The following is a 17,119-nucleotide window of genomic DNA, read 5'->3' on the forward strand; positions in this document are numbered from 1 at the left end:
TAGAAGGACAAAAACCCAGGAGCCAGAATAGTAGATCAAAAGGAGGACCCCGGAGTACTTGTTTCTCAGTCTTAAAACAACCAATTTTTTGTTAAACATTTACTTTGTGAGAAGAAAGCCTGAGAGGGATCGAAAATGAAAGGTGAGGAGTGGTGCAGGGTAGAGGAAACCCTGAGAGGAGGAAGAAGAGGGTGAGTGTGGGGAGGGGGAGAGGGAGTGGCAGATCCTTGCCTGGGATCCTTCAGTAGCTACTGTATGAATTCAGCTCAAGAGCCCCAGGAGGTGCCTGGCCAGGCCCCAAGGCCGGAGAGCACAATGCATGTGTGTGGCATGGATTCTGGGTGTCTACCACTGACCCCCTCGGTGAACTTGGGCTAGTTACTTAATCTCACTGGGACTCAGTTTGCTCATTTGTAAAATGGGGACGGGTAGTTATGACCTACCTTCTGGGACTATTGCAAGGATTAAATTAACAGAAATAAGCATTTAGATTAGTGCTTGGAACACTGAAAGTGCTAAGATTTAGTTATTATTAGATTGAACCTTATGACATTGCCAGTATCTGACCATTCTGACCCATAAAAACAATGTCATAAAACTTCACCCCAACATTTCATCATTATTCCATTATACCAGCCCAGGCTGAGGGCCAGAACTGCTGAGCACCACCACCCCCATACTCCCAGCTCTGTTAGAAGGTCTCATTACAAGAAGCCCATAGCTCTTGAGCACCTGGGTGGCTCAGTAGTTTAACATCTCCCTTTGGCTCAGGTCATGATCCCAGGGTCCTGGGATGGAGTCCTGCATCGGACTCCCTGCTCCATAGCCCTTCCCCCTGCTTGTGCTCTCTCTGTCTGTCTGACAAATAAATAAATAAAATCTTTCAAAAAAAAAAAAAAAGAAGAAAGAAAGAAAGAAAAAAAGGGAGCCCTTGGCTCAGAAGTCAGGCCGTTCTGCCCCTCCAGTACCTGTGCACACACACAGAGGTCTCAGGTTCCCTTGCTCAGAGGACTCAGGAAGGAACCATCTGCAAGTGATCCTCCTGTCACCAGTTCTTGGTCCCCTTTCCCAGGCGGTGTGAGCCCAGATATGCTCAGCCGAGGAGAAGCAGGTGCCCTTCCTTCTGGGAGCTTCTGCCACAGCTGGGACACTGTTCTTTGTCCCTGTGCCCTCGGACATCCCCTCTCCAGGCTTTTTGTTCATCCAGCTTGGCAGTTTCACCCAGGATTAGCCTAGCATGGTTTACTCAGGTACGTTACACACCACTCAGATGTGGGTTCCTAAGGCTTGGTCTTCACTTCACTGAGTACATTTCAGGGAGCAATAACAGTAGTGACAATAAGTGCCCTGTTCTGAGGCTAAGGGCCAGGTACACCATTCTAACCACGTCACATGTATTCATTGTTCAAGCCTCGTAATAGCTCTAGGACATAGGTACTCTTATCCCCATTTCACAGGTAAGAAAATTGAGGCATAGTCAAGTTATTTGCTTAAGTTTGCACACCTAGAGAGGTGGCAGAGCTGGGATTTGACCCCAGGCATTCTGGCTCCATAGACTTTGGCTTATCCACTGTACTATTTTACGGAGTCCCCACCTTTAGAAGGAGGGTCTCTGCCTCTCCCTGACACTTCCCCACTGGCCGCCCCTTACAGGGGCCCTGTCCTCCCTGCTCTTTAAGGGAGACAAATGGCTAGTTGGCTGAAACTGCCACAACTCTAACTTTCGTATCTGTAGTGACTTCACCTGGTTTTATTTTAGGTTACTGCAGGGTGTTTTTTGTTTTTTGTTTTTTTAAATATTTATTGGGGCACCTGGGTGGCTCAGCTGGTTAAGTGTCTTCAGCTCAGGTCATGATCCCCACATCCTGGGATCGAGTCCAGATCTGGGCTCCTTGCTCAGCAGGAAGCCTGCTTCTCCCTCTCCTGCTCCCCTTGCTTGTGCTCTGTCATATAAATAAATAATATCTTTAAAAAAAAAAAGATTTATTTATTTGAGAGAGAGCAAGTGAGCAAGGGGAGGGGCAGCGGGAAAGAGAGAATCTCAAGCAGACTCCCTGCTGAGAACAGAGCCCGACATGGGGCTCTATCCCAGGACCCTGGGATCATGACCTGGGCCAAAACCACGAGTCGGACACCCAACTGACTGAGCCACCCAGGTGCGCCAAGTCACCACAGTTTTAGACCTAAAACTTCTCTCATCCAGGCTGGGCCAGTCTGGCTTCCTGGGATCCCGGCATTCATTTCCAGAGCTCCCACTGCAGCGACTTCATTCCGGGGGGCTGGTTAGCAGTCAGGCTGTACCTGCCCTCCTCCTCTGCAAAGCTCACAGGCAGCCTCTCACGATCTCCCACGAAGCTCCTGTGCCCTGCTCCCCCGACTGCACCACGCTTCCGTCTCCTAAAGGACACCACCTGCCTATCTTAACACAGCCAGGCACATATTTTCTTTTCTGAGCCATAAAATTGTGGAACGGTGGGGTTAGGAGGAACCTTACAGATTATCCAGTTTAACTGCCCCTTCTATAAGGAAAGAGGCGACCCTAGTCGAGTAGACCAACTGAGGTCTTGACACAGCAGCAGGCAGAAATCCTCAGGGTCATTCTGTGGGTTATTGCAAAAGGACCTCAAATCTGGCAGATAATCGAATATGTGACCCAGTAAAGAAGAATATCTCTATGTCTAACGTAGTTTTAAAGGCATGGACTATTATGGTCTTGCGCTCTGCCAATACTGGGAAGTGCTAAAAGCCATTCCAGGAATCACCTCCACCTCTCTGAGCTAATCTGGGAAGCACGTCTATCACCCGTGACAAGGCCCTCTGTGCCTGGCTCCTGGTAACTAAATTAGACTTCATGCTCTCGATATCCTGCTCCACCTCAAGTACATTATCAAAATTGATCGCTTACCCCAGCGCACGGCCATTCTAGCCCCTGGTGCTCATTTATCCTAGGACGTCACCTATGTTGCTGGGCGGCAGAAACCGCAGCTTTTCAACAGCGGCCTGTGGCCCCCTCACCTCAGCTGGTGTCCACTCCCAGGAGCCTACCCTCCCCTTTTCCTTCCAAAGTCCTAACTTGGGCAAGTCGGGGCCTGTCTTTCCATCCACCTGCTGCACAGACTTCTGTTCTTCAACCACTTAACGCCAATTACAGAGACGCACAGCTCAGGGTCACGGGGAGCTGCTGCTGCTCTTGAGAACACCTACGTTATTAGCTAGAAAGAACTCCAGAGAACATTCGACCTTCCTTGGCTCTTCCCCACTGCTTTTAAAAGACACATATGCCCATTAAAAAAGAAAAAGGAAACCCCTCCATTCAGAAATGTGCAAAGCAGAGAAAGAAAAGCCCCCAGCTGCCCCCCAGCGAGAACGACTGTGAGCAGCTCCAGACCTGTCCCTGCCCAGCAGAGCCTCACAGTCTGTCTCCACGATCCCCAAGTCCCCATTGCCCCCTTCCCTGGGCCTCCTGGAGCAGCGGACTAGCTTTCTACCGCCTGACACGCGCCCTCAGTCTTCTTCACATCCCCAGCCCAGGCTTCCAGGACGCTGCCTCACTCTCCCTGGCCACCCTCTCAGCCTCCTCGAGAAGGTGTGCCAGGGCTCAGGCCAGACCTCTCTTCTCCTCTGTCCACACCCACCTCTGTAGGGGGTTCACCTATTGTCCTGGCTTTAAGGACCATCTGGCCAGGGGCGCCTGGGTGGCTCAGTGGGTTAAAGCCTCTGCCTTCGGCTCAGGTCATGATCCCAGGGTCCTGGGATCGAGCCCCACATCGGGCTCTCTGCTCATCAGAGAGCCTGCTTCCTCCTCTCTCTCTGCCTGCCTCTCTGCCTACTTGTGATCTCTGTCAAACAGATAAATAAAATCTTTAAAAAAAAAAAAAAGGACTATCTAGCCAAAGGCCCCTCAATACACATGTCCCACCCAGACCTCTCTCTTTCTTTTGAGCTCCAGACTCATTAAGATTTGCCTACCTAGGGGCATCTGGGTGGCTCAGTGGGTTAAAGCCTCTGCCTTCGGCTCAGGTCATGGTCTCAGGGTCCTGGGATCGAGCCCCGCATCGGGCTCTCTGCTCTGCAGGGAGCCTGCTTCCTCCCCTCTCTCTCTGCCTGCCTCTCTGCCTACTTGTGATCTAGCTCTCTGTCAAATAAATAAATAAATAAAATCTTTAAAAAAAAGATTTGCCTACCTAGCTCTCCATTTGGGTATCTCATGGCATTGTAAATCTGACATACCCAAAACTGAACTCCTGGAAGTCCTCCCTAAACCTGCTCCTCCTATAGCATTCTCATGAACTCAGTCATCCTGACTCGTCCCTTTCTGTCCTACGCTATACCCAGTTCATCAGGAAATCCCATTGGCTCTATTTGCAAAATATATGCCCACTTGTCTGCCCTCTTGTCACATCTCACTGCCACCATGTGGGCCCCAGCCACCCTCATGTCTCCCCTGGAGGATTCTAGCAGCCTCCTGGGTGGTCTCCCTGCTCCCACCTGTGTCCATACCTACTGTCTCTATAGAAGCCAGAGTGATCCTTCGAAAATTTAAGTCAGATCATGTCCCTCCCTGCTTTAAGGCCTTCTTAGGGCTCTCCATCCACTCAGAGTAAAAGCCCAACTTTGCAGTGGCTCTGAAGTCCTCTGTGATCTGGGTCCCTTGTGACTTCTCTGGCTTCACCTTTTCCTCTTCTTTGTCTGGACCCCTGTGCTCCAGGTCACACTGGCCACCACTGTGATTCGATAAGTAGCCAGGCACACCACTGCCTTCAGGCCTTTGTGCTGGCTGTTCCCTCTGCCTGGACACTCTTGCCCCAGATGTCCATGACTCACTCTTTCACCATCCCCGAGCCTTGGCTCAAATGTCACCTTCTCAGTGAGCCTACCCTACTTGTTTTGAAACTGTAAACTGTCCATTCCCTACCACCTAATAATCTCTTTAACCTGCTCTACTTCAAAAAAACAAAAAACAAAAAACAAAAAAAATCACTTAACAATTTGTTTAATTTACTATGTTCTTGTTTATTGTTAAGTCTCTTCCCAGCTAGCATATAAGCTCTGTGGGAAGAGAGATCTCTGACTTACTTCCCAGTACATCCTATGCCTTCGGTAGTGCCTAGCACACAGCAGGCATTCAGCAAATGCTTGTCAATAAATGAATGAAACATCCTGTCTACATGCTCTGCAGCATTTCTGGCCCTAAGACCCTTTCCACACTGAAGAACTCTGGGGCCCACTGACTTGGCCATTCTGCCCACCAGGGCATCAGACTCTTCTGAGCAACCTGTCTGCTTCCCTCTTCCTGGCCACGTCTCTCTGTGCAGCCCCATGGATGGGGTAACTCCCACTCTGATGCTCATCCTGGCCCAGGCTGGGCTCCTGGCCACTCACCTGGAAGTCCTCCTCATCCAAGATCTCTTTTCTCCACTTGATCAAGAAGGCTGCACACACGTAGAGATGGAAGTGGGAGAACCCTTCTGGTTCAGACTGGGAAGGGAAAGAAGAGTTAGGTCTCCAAGCCCTGACAAGGGGCCGGCTCTGGGCCTCTCGGTTCCGATCCTGCTGCGGCCCAGCACTCCTTTCATGGCTGGACACACACAGAGGCCCGAGCAGATCCTGCAGCGGCCCTGCCCACGAGACTGAGGCAGACACAGAAGGAGGCGGTGGGAGAACTCCCGAGCAGGACACTCCAGCAGGGTGGGGAGTGGGGTGCCCCGGGCACAGCCTGGCACAGAGCAGGCTGGGGCCCCTTCATACCTGGTACGTGTCCCACAGGCGGATGGTGCAGCGAAGGGGAAGCTCCCGCATGAGCAGGTTGTTCATCCAGCGGAAGGCAAACTGTAGGTATTCGACCTCGTACCTCCTGAAGTGATTATGTACCTGCTCTGAAACAGCAAGCGTCATTGGCCCCAAGGGCTCAGCCTAGGAGACTGGACCCTGAGAGGGTCACAACACAAAGGCAGTCTCTCTCCCTGCTCCTCCTGGGGGCACCAGGCACAGAGGGGCCAGAATGATATCGGACCATCCCTTATGTTTGCTCCCACCATCTCACAGCCATGCTGCCTGGTTAGCACAGCCCCACACACAGCGAGACCATTTCAACACCCATATTCTAGGTACCTCTCTTCCCTCACAGGCCTGCTCTCACCAGAAAGCGGCAGCCGTGAGGTCCACTTGGCTGCTTGACCCTAATAACTCCTGAGAGGAGAAGCCAGAATGGAAAAGAATTGCGGGGGTCACCTTGGCCATCCTCCTCCTCCCGCCAGGGAGGACATCCTCCTCAGCAGCCTTACAGATGGCAGCCAGCGGGGACTTAAACACTGCCAGAGAAAGACGTTCACTGACTCCCTCAAGGGCAGCCTCTCCCATTGATGTATTAAGTGATTCACCAGCAGGTGCTTTGCTGTGTTCAGTAGAAACTAGCTCCTCCTGACTCCCACCCTCGGTGTCTGTGTGGCGCGCTAGAACAACCCCAAACCAACCAATCCCTGTTCTCGTGACAGCCCTTTCAACAGTGCTCAACAGCATTTTTTTTAAAAAAAATTATTATCCTTCTCGGTTTCCTAATCTATAAAATGCAGATAATCATTTATACCTCTGAAGGTTTAGGGGAGGACAAAATGAGAAAACCAAAGTGCTTACAATAGCACCTGGCATGGGGTAAATACATAATATAATTTTTTTGAAAGAATAATAACAGTGGTTATTTCTGGGGAATAGAACTTAAGGAAGGAGGAGGATGTTTATTTTTTATTTTGTGTTTTTCCAAATTGTTTTAATTTTTCTAATGCGTATTACTTCTATAACTCAGTGAAACAATAAAGACATATACATTTATAAATCCCCTATCCTCAAGCACTATGCCTTTACTGATCAGGTATTTGAGAGGGCAGAAAAAATAAGGAGAGGGCAGACGGTGGCAGAAACTGCAACCTCCGCCCTCTGCAACCTGGGAGGAGGGATGCAGGAGAGCTGGATGTGGGCCCCGCACTGGGGCTAACGGCTGGGTCAGGGCAATGAGACTAAGAGGTAAAAACATCCTATAGACATTGTGTTGGAAATAACTGCAAATCAGCAAACAAGACAGGAAGACTAAGATCCTAAGTCATAAAAGGAAACTGGAACAAATCAGGGAAGGTTTTCGGGAAAAGAGAAGCTGGGGAAGACAGAAAGATACACAGTTTTTGATGGGGTTAGGGGTGGGGGACATTGCTCTGGTGAAGCACAAAATCCATGATAAAAAGCCAGGAATGACATTTCTTAGTTGTGTAGTATCTGGTGGAATCCTAAAAAAGCTTTACAACTTGGCTGGTGCTACAGAGCCCACTTAGCAGAAGATCTTGATGTGAGGTTCAAGGCTATCTTTATGAAACTTAATTCTGAGGTCTCTTGCTGGGTCTCAATTTCATCAGGACTTCCCAAGTTGCCTTTTAGCTCTAGAGTGTGTGATCCCAAGCCAGATCCAAGGAATTACTGTGATGCTCCTGCTCCTCAAAGACACCCTGCTTTAGAAAGTGCTGTGTCTCCCTCCCTGCTCCCCACTCAGCTCAAACGGTCATGGGGAGCTATGGAAAAGGCCTGCCGAGATATCAGCCAGACTTAAAGACCATGCAGCAGGCCTAGGAGTCCTAAGTGATGTCACCATGTCAAGGACAAGGTTGGACTACAGGCTTGCTGCTAAATGAAAGCAATGGGGAGCCACAGGAGGCTTCCGAGCAAGGGAGAGACATGACCAGGACAGTGCTTTTGAACGATGCAGTTGTGTGGCAGAAGGTTTAGAAGAGGAAAGAATGTGGAGGCAAGTTCTTCTAGAAGGAAGCTGCAGAAATCCAGGCATGCTGGATCAGAGCTGTGGCTAGGGAAATGGAGAAGGGTGAATTTGGAAAGAAAAAAGAGGGGGTTGGTTAAGGGGGGAAAAGGCAGGGGGAGGTGAATGTGAAGGAAGATGCTGAAAGAGAATTGACAAACCTGGTGACAGAAAACAAAGGAGAAAGAACTTGAGGTGCCAGCAAGCTTTTCCCTCCCCTTCCCACCGAGATGCAGAAGAATGCAGTGCCACCGACGGCAGAGTTGGGGAGGCTCGTGGCAAGGAAGGGGGCTGAGGAAAGGCCCCCAGCACCACTGGTTTATGTCAGAATCATACTGTGCTACTGCCAGAGAGTTCCCCCTCCCCCAACCTACCATCAATCCGGCTGACAAGCTCTTCCAGCGCCTTGACCTTCTTCTGGATCCCTGGTTGTGCAAAGGTGTAGTTATCCTGCAAATGATAGAGAGGCCAGGATGAACAGCGACTCCAAAGCATGCTACCATTCTCAAGTTCATTGAAACACGTTTGAAAAGCACGGGCAGTTTTTCCAAAGCTGCTACCAGTGTTCTGAGGAACAAAGGAATCGACAGAACAGCAGGGTGTGGGGAGAGCCTGACAGAGCCTCGCAATATGGGGCACACCATCTGGCTCGGGGTGTAGAGTGGAAAGGAGCGGCACACTCTGAGGACAAAGCCAGGGGAACACAGAGACTTCCTCAGACTCCAGGGGATGCTAGGCCACTGCCTTTTGAAAGCTGTAAAGCTAAAAAAAGAGGTGAAGATGGATGGTCCGAAACGAGAAAGAGCCATCCTGAATGGGTGACCCTGCCTGCTACAGAAGGGTAAGAAGGTACTCGAAGGCTTGTGGTAGCCCCAGGACCCAGGTCACCTACAAGGGCAGATCCGGCTCACCTGGATCCCATCTAGCAGCTTGCTCATGCACCAAAAGCTGTCAGCTTCAATGCTTCGAAGCATGTCCTGAGACAAATTGGTCACATCAAAGTTCTCCACATCTTCTTCTGTAAAACAAAAGGTGACGAAAGTCCAGAGGTCTTCTCTAAACAATAGGGAAAGACAGAGTCTAGTATCTTCAACGGGGTCCTTAAGCCCAAGGGAGAGCGAGGCTAACCTGATGCCCAGGAACAAGGGCCTGCCCTCCTTCCCCCCTGGTCAGGTGGGCAAGTATGTTCCAGGAAAGTTCTTGAGAACCTCATTACAGCATGGAACAGGCCACTTCTCACACCAGTCCCACTGGGTCCAATATACTTTTCTCTTCTGCATTTGTTCATTCAGTTTTAGAAAAAGGCATTTCAGGCCTCATGTTCAATGGAGATGGTCTGGAAAAATTCTTTGATTTCAGAAATTCAGTAAGCTGTCTGGCATACTCACACTTGTATATATAGCGAGAAAGCTGGGAACCAGATGGCCCCCGTGGTTCATTTAAAAGACCGAATCTCCATATTCTGACAAGGCAGACCTACTGTCTCGCCACTCAGAAGTGAAGATGAGTGCATGACGGCAGATGGCCCAAACCTGTGGGGGCTTCTGGGATTTAATTTCACCAAATTGGTAATCTTAAATGGGATTCCATAAAATATCAAAATGATAGGATACTCCAAAACAAGGGGGTTCCACGGGCGAATATGGTTGAGAAATGGTGTTTCACATATCTTCATCATGGAGATTCCCAAAGATCATAGCATACAGAAGGACGTGAGGAGTTATAACAAATTCTACATTAAGTAAATCGGTTTAACCTCTTATAAAGAAGAGCATCTATCAGCTTCTCAGGGAAACCCCACACTAACGGTAGTGAGAGGTAGTCTCTCTGGTCAGAGATCTAAGTGGGGACATCAAGAGACTTCTAGCACCCTGAAGAAGGAAAAGGCCGTGGGAGGTTCCCTTCCTGCCACAGAAGTGGAAGTACTAAGAAAGGCTCTCTTGCCTGACACAATGGGCCACCTCAACCCACAGGCCCTATGTGCCCGGCCAAGGCCACATGTGAAAATGCTCAGGCTTGAGTTCTGTGACAAAAGCAGCTTTTCTCCTTAGACCCAGAGCCCTATTTTGAATACAGGACATTCACTGCAGTCCCTGGTGCTGCAGAAACACAGGCATCTTACAAAATGTATTCAAAATCTAGCCCTTTTCATTTATGAGAATTATTACTAAGACCTACGACTGAACCCCCTTGGGACAATGTGTAACAATTCTCGGATTTTCGTCCTGTATAAACAGCATTTTTTAATGGACATCAAGGGCTAGAAAAACCCTGCTGGGGAGGGTGGGCTGCTTTGTCGGAAAAGCTATAATGCTAGAAACAACCTAAAAGTCTGATTCAAAGTGTGGCCACAGTTAATCCATGCCGAGTGCTAACAGTGGTGCCTAGCACATAGTAGGTACAATACAATTTCTTTTAGGTGAAGTTTATTTAGAATTTGTAATGACACAGGAAAGTCAGTTTTAAGGGAAAAGAGCAAGATACAAAATTATTTATGGTATACTCTCAACTACTGTACATACAATATTTATGCGTGCTTATATAAGCACAGAGGAAAGACAAAATACATCACAAGGCTTACAGTGTTTACTCCCTAGGTAGTAGGGATAAAAGATTTTTATTTTCTTCAAGCTTTACTAGACTTTTCAAAATTTCTACAATAAGCATAATTTTTACAGTCAGGAAAAAAAATGCACATTATTTTAGGAAAAAGGGGTTCACTACAATTGACTACACCTGCCTTTTATCACCAATAAGGATTTTGTAAACTAACACTAAGCTTGCAGAAACTAAGACTTCAGATAATATATAAAGGTCCACTAGAGAAATCACATTAAGAACAAAAACCTTCCAAGAAATATCTTTCCCCCCTAACTTCAACACTTACTGTGTGCCATATACATACTATGAATTTAGATAAATACCGCTGAGCTCTAAGTCCCAGTTCAGAATCTTCCTTTTTCTCTTTGCTTCCATATTACATTTCTGAGATGCTCCCGTGGTGCTGTGTGTACCCAAGGTTCCTCGTTCCACACATGCCTCCACCACTTTACGTATCCACCCCACCCCAGGGATGGACTCCTGGGCACCTCCAACTCCCACTACCACAGACAAGCCTGACCCACAGGTTCCGCCAGCCCACTCCCCAGGGCCGGGCCAGCAGTGTGTGAAGACAGTGCCGTTTCCTTGAGCGACTGCGGCTGCTCCAACCCACTGTCCTAGGCAGCAGCCCCCTCTTTATGAGAGAAGAGGTTATAAGAAAACTGTGAAATCCACAAGAAAGGCTCCAGACAAAAACCCCTCCTGCTACTCCCACACACATTTCCCAAATGAACATCCAGCACTCTGTAAGAATTTGAGGAATCTTTTCCAACTTGGGCACTCTAGAATTCCGGAACACTGCAGTGGAAAAACAAAAAACAAAAAACAAAAAACTGGGAAGGGTAACGAGGAAGAAAGAGCCTGGGTCCCCGAGAACGAGGACCAGCCCTGGCAGACTGTGGGTTTTTTGTCAGGCAGAACAGTATGGGGCTGAGTATAGACTCTGGGGCCAGACTGAGACCCTGGCTGTCACTCACTAGGTATGGGGCTTCGGGCAAAGGACTTTACTTTGGTGCTCAATGCCTCCTCTGCTAAGGTGGTAACATCCTACTGGTAAGTTAATACACAAAGGTGCTGACAACCGAACCTGGCACAAAAGCAGCGTTGTCTAAATGTTAGCTAGTGTCCTTGTCATTAAACAAGGAACAAATAATCTTCTATCTCTTTTTAAGCCCCTGTTATTTTGGATCTCTGTTATTTGCAGCCAAACCTAATCTAATCCCAACACGTACCTTAAAAAATAAGTAAATTTTCAAAGCTTTCCATCTCCACCAACTGGCGTAAAGGAGGAAAATCAAACAACGTGAAGTCTTAAGTTGGTAAGATGCCACTCTCAGTAACTCTACCAATTCCAAACCTTGAGCTGTCCAGGGAGCAAAGGAACCAAGAGACAAGTTGCTGATTTGGGGGCCTCCTGTCTCCCCATGTGCTGCCCTAATGCCTGGCTTGCCCATCAGCCCTTGGCTTTCACAGACAGTGAGTTCAGCAGCCTTTCAGGGAGTGGGAGGACAGTTTAGTTCTAGTGTTCTGCCTGCTGGGAGGATAAAATTCACACATTCAGTCAAAAACTGTGAGCTGAGCGCACCGGCAAAAAGCAGCCGAGAAAGGGAGGCCCAAATGCTCTCTGAGGAGCTCCATTCAGCATAAACAGTCTGTTCAGAAGGATCATTAAACATTCCACTTGAGAAAATTCAACATATAATTGAAGCTGGAATGGGAAACAGTGCCAGCAAGGCAGTCTCGAATGACGGCAGCGTCTTTGGTTGTCATTAGAGAGCAAGCAACAGCCAGGACCCAGACTGGAGGCAATGAGATTTTAAGGATATTTTATGGCTATTTTAAAAGGCAAAGCATCCAAAAAGAGGAAGCCCAAAAGCCCTTTATAAGAATCAAATTGCCCACTCCGGGCTTGACGAGAACATGCCCATTTATTAGCGGATATAATGTACTTGAGTGGTGACTTCAGTCGAGTGTTTATTTTTCTGAGAACTCCACGTCCTGGGCCTGAAATCAGCCTTGTATATGCCTCAAGTACTCCCCGACAGCTCTGGGAAGAACTGGTTGTGCTTAAACTGACAAGAGTAACTTGTCTCTTCGCTGCTCTAGGCACTTCCCAGGAACCATCTGTGATTGCGGGGCAATTTCTAGATTTTGTGATCTGCTGGGTCAGAATGATTCAGCCCGACTGGCAGACAGGAGAAGGTTCGAGGCATCAGACTGCAGCCTGTTTCCCCAAGCCTCTGGTTTACCTGATTCCTGTCTTTATGTTTTTAAGACTAGACACATAAGAATATCTTATGTAATGTTTTTGGGACATAAAAGTAAACTGATGAAAGGAAAAAAATAAAATCAGGGCCATACATCTAAAGAACCTCATAAAATAAGAACTTAAATATCTCATCCAGGAAAACGCCACTTTAAGGAAAGTGTCAAGGAATTCATCTGATCACCTGTATGTAATCATTTTAAAGTGCTATATAAACGTATTATTGGGGAGCCTGGGTGGCTCAGTCAGTTAAGCGTCTGTCTGCCTTTGGCTCGGGCTGGGTCCTGGGGTCCTGGGATCGAGCCCCACATCGGGTTCCCTGCTCAGTGGGGAGTCTGCTTCTCCTTCTGCCTCTGCTCCTCCCCATGGCTTGTGATTTCTCTCCCTAATAGATAAATTGGGCACTGTTGATCTAGCATTTTCAGTTAAGTATATGATGGCAGCAGTGGGATGAGGATGCCACCGAAAACCGTAGTATGGAGAGGGTGTAAGGGCTCCCGGCTAATCTGTGGAAGGTCAAACTACCTGAAAGAGAAGGAAGAATGAAGAGAGTTGGTCTCCTCCAAGGAGAAGGTCAGGGGAAAGACTTCTGAGGCTCCTACAGAGCAGACACGTGCAGGGAGGCGGTTCTGTTTCATGAGGACCATGTTACAGACCGTGAAAGAGGAAGCATGCTGTCTCAATGCTGACCAGGGAGCCCTTCCTGACACTGTGCCTATCAGTCAGTGAGGTGACTACAAGGTAAGGACTGACTCAGAACAATACATGACCCCTGGTAGGGGAGCAGCCTCAGTATACGTGTGTCATGATACCCTGGTTAAAATTATTCTTAAAAACCAACATATTGCCACATTTTCTCCATTTTCCTCAGGTTCCTGTATTACTCTTACTTTTATTTAGCAAACATTCACGACTGCTGGTTAACTCAGCCCCTGGGCACACGCTGTTGGACCCCATATTGTATAAAACCAGACCACAGGAGTATTCAGGTTAAAGGGGCAAAAGAAGGGCCAAGTCCAGCACACACTTCTCCTTCTAGGACCTGCCTAGACACCACACAGAGAGATAGGTGGCGTGGCACCAAGACACCGTGGATGTGAACAGGCTCTAGGGAGTCCAGGGCCCCCACTGTCAGCTGCTCAGAGGCTTTTCATTGAGGCTTAAACGTCTTGCATATGTTAGCTCTCACAACTTGTCCTCGGTTACAGTTTCTCCCTTATCTCCCTTATGGGTCAGATGCCAGAGAGACAGAGCCAGCAGGCAGGCACACACATGCCGCTCAGCTCACTGCCAGGGAGAGAACAGGCGAGGTCTGAAAGTCCCACAGACGATAAGCCACAACTAGCCCTTGGAGAACTTCCCTCCTACGAGACAGGACATCCAGCCCTGGACATCCCAGCAAAGTGGTTCAGTTCAACCCTCTGGTGGGGCTGTCCCCAAGAGATGTGTGTCGCTGGGAAGAGCCTCCCACTGGCACTTACAAGATTACTTACTTTATCTATGAAGATGAGGCCAGGAAGCATCTTGAGGAAAGCATCTAAATAAGGGGAGTACTAACAACTTCCGCAACAACCACACTCCCCAATTCCCTCCAAACCAACAGCATTATGACAGAAAATGGAATATCGTTACTACATGATTTAATTTATAGAAAGTTTAGAAACAGGCAAAACTAAGTGGGATGTTAGATGTCAGTGAAGTAGTCACCTCTGAGGGAGTAGGGACCAGAAGGGAACACGGCGGTGGGGGGCAGGGGGGAGGACTTCGGCAGTGCTGGAAATGTTCCATGTCTTGATACAGGCGCTGGCTATTTACAGGAAATATATCGAGCTGTGCGAGTATGAGATATGTGCTTTTTATTTTTTTTTAAGATTTTATTTATTTGACACAGAGAGAGAGAGAGCACAAAGAGAGAGAGCAGCAGGCAAGGAGAGGGAGAGGCAGGCTCCCCACTGGGCAAGGAGCCCAATGTGGGACTCAATCCCAGGACCCTGAGATCATGACCTGCACTGAAGGCAGATGCGTAACTGACTGAGCCATCCAGGTGCCCTGAGATATGTGCTTTTTAAAAAGTATATTATTCTTCAATATAAAGTTTATATTTTAAAAAGCAAACAAAGAATGTCCTTTAAGCCCATAATGAAAACCCATCATTACTACAGAGGTCTGTCCAGTTTCATCCTTGGCATCCATACCTCACGAGAAAGGGAGGAACAGGATGGGCAGGGTGGGTATCACACACAGAGTAGGAGATGAGGAAAAGAAGGAAGCTTCCTGGGAATGGAGAGCACGGGCTGGAATACAACCCCAAGAGCGAGGGACCAAGACATGGTGGCAGAGTCCATGATCCCTGAGTATGGTGGGGGGGGGGCAGTTCTTACCAACAATTCCTTTTCTCTGAAAATCTGAGTACTATCAAAAAGTAACTGCAGGGGCGCCTGGGTGGCTCAGTGGGTTAAAGCCTCTGCTTTCGGCTCAGGTCATGATCCCAGGGTCCTGGGATCGAGCCCCGCATCGGGCTCTCTGCTCAGCGGGGAGCCTGCATCCTCCTCTCTCTCTGCCTGCCTCTCTGCCTACTTGTGATCTCTGTCTGTCAAATAAATAAAAAATCTTAAAAAAAAAAAAAATGTAACTGCATGTCTCACCCCTCACCTTCTTCAGGACTTAGCGCCAATGTCATCTCCTCAGTGTGACCCTAGCTCACTGCCCTGTTTGAAACCTGTTCCTGTCGCCACTCTTGCCAACAGGGTATCACCGCTGCTTCATTTTTCCCCATAGCACTCGTCACAATCTGGCAAAAACTACCTGTGATTTTATTCATTATCTGTTTCTGCTCATCAGAAGTCAGGTTCTATGAAGGGATTTCTTTTTATGTATAATTTACATACAGTAGACTACACGTAAGTGCACAGTCCCCTTTTATTTTTTGGAAGAGAGAGGGATCACATGTGTAAGCAGGGTGGGGGAAAGGGGCAGAGGGAAAGAGAGCATCTCAAGGAGACTCCATGCATAGCACAGAGCCCGATGTGACCCTGAGATCATGACCTGAGTGGAAATCAAGAGTCAGACACTTAACCAACTAAGCCACTCAGGTGCCCCCACAGTCTGTTCTGACCCATATATACATCTGTGTAAGAGACACCGCAGTCCAAATAGAGAACATTTCCAGCACCCCAGAAATTTTCTCATGCCCCTTCCCAGTCTCCAGCCAGTCAACCATTGCTTTGATTTCTATTGTCATGGATTATTTTTGAACTCCATTTAAAAAAAAATGGAATCACACAGGGATGCCTGGGTGGCTCAGTTGGTCGGATGTCTGACTTTGACTCGGGTCATGATCCCAGGGTATTGGGATCAAGTCCCACATCGGGCTCCTTGCTCAGTGGGGAGTCTGCTTCTCCTTCTGCCTGATGCTCCTCCGCTTTGTGCTTATTCTCTCTCTCTCTCTGACAAACAAGTAAATAAAATAAAAACTTTAAAAAAAATGGAATCACACAATGTATACTTTTTTGGCATCTGACTTCTTTTGTTCAACACAGTGATTTTGGGATAGTTTCTTCCACACCGTGTTTATTGATAGTTCTTTTTTTTTTTTTTTTTAAGATTTTATTTATTTATTTGACAGAGAGAGATCACAAGTAGGGAGAGAGGCAGGCAGAGAGAGGAGGAAAGCAGGCTCCCTGCTGAGCAGAGAGCCTGATGTGGGGCTCGATCCCAGGACTCTGGGATCATGATCTGAGCCGAAGACAGAGGCTTTAACCCACTGAGCCACCCAGGCGCCCCCACAGTTCATTCTTTTTATTGCTGAGTACGAATCCATTGAAATTTTCCTGTTCCAGATTATTTGGGTTGGTTCCAATTTTTGTCTATACGAAAAAAGTTGCAGTCTTTAAGAAACTGTACAGTCTTTTGGAAATTGTAAGCTTTCACTGAATAAACACCTAGAAGTAAAAGCCACTGATTTTGTCTACTTGATTTACTTATGGTCATATCCCCAGTGCCCAGTATAGATGCTCAATGAATATTTGCTATCCATCTCTTAGAAGAGAGAAAACTTCTGGCTAACTCAGCAAAGCATCGAAATATTGTAATTCACTGCCCTCTGGTGGCCAGCCCCAGCAAAGCCATACTAATCCCCGAAAGTCTTACAAAGTTACAATGACATTTTCATTCTGTCATTCATCTAGACATGTATGGAACGCGTGTTTTGGACATCAGACTAAAAGCACTGGGAATATAAGATATTTAAAATAGTCTCTGGTGTCAGAGAATCCTACAATCTGGTGGCAGAGAGCAGGAAGACAACACAAACGATAACCAGCGTGGTAAAGGGCTACAAAAGAAACGTACAGTGTTATGGAAGGAGCACTGCTGGGGTGAAGCAGGCAAGGCGAGGGTGAGGGCAGGCTTCCTTTTGTAAAGGATACAAGAGGATTCTCCCAGGGGAGAAGAAG

At 47.9% G+C, this 17,119-nt stretch overlaps 1 protein-coding gene across 1 annotated transcript in view; it reads right to left on the reverse strand.

Moving 5' to 3' along the window:
- LOC111147727 (TBC1 domain family member 22B) overlaps positions 1-17,119 on the reverse strand; it is a 75,796-nt gene that overhangs the window by 15,491 nt on the left and 43,186 nt on the right. Inside the window, exons 9-12 of the mRNA XM_022503949.1 lie at positions 8,710-8,816; positions 8,173-8,248; positions 5,749-5,876; positions 5,383-5,478 (exon numbers count right to left, since the gene is read on the reverse strand). Of these exons, the coding sequence (XP_022359657.1) occupies positions 5,383-5,478; positions 5,749-5,876; positions 8,173-8,248; positions 8,710-8,816 (407 nt within the window). The remainder of the gene's footprint in view (positions 1-5,382; positions 5,479-5,748; positions 5,877-8,172; positions 8,249-8,709; positions 8,817-17,119) is intronic.

The sequence above is a fragment of the Enhydra lutris genome, unplaced genomic scaffold (genome assembly GCF_002288905.1).
Source record: "Enhydra lutris kenyoni isolate GAN:26980312 unplaced genomic scaffold, ASM228890v2 scaffoldscaffold17, whole genome shotgun sequence".
Classification (NCBI taxonomy): Eukaryota; Metazoa; Chordata; class Mammalia; order Carnivora; family Mustelidae; genus Enhydra; species Enhydra lutris.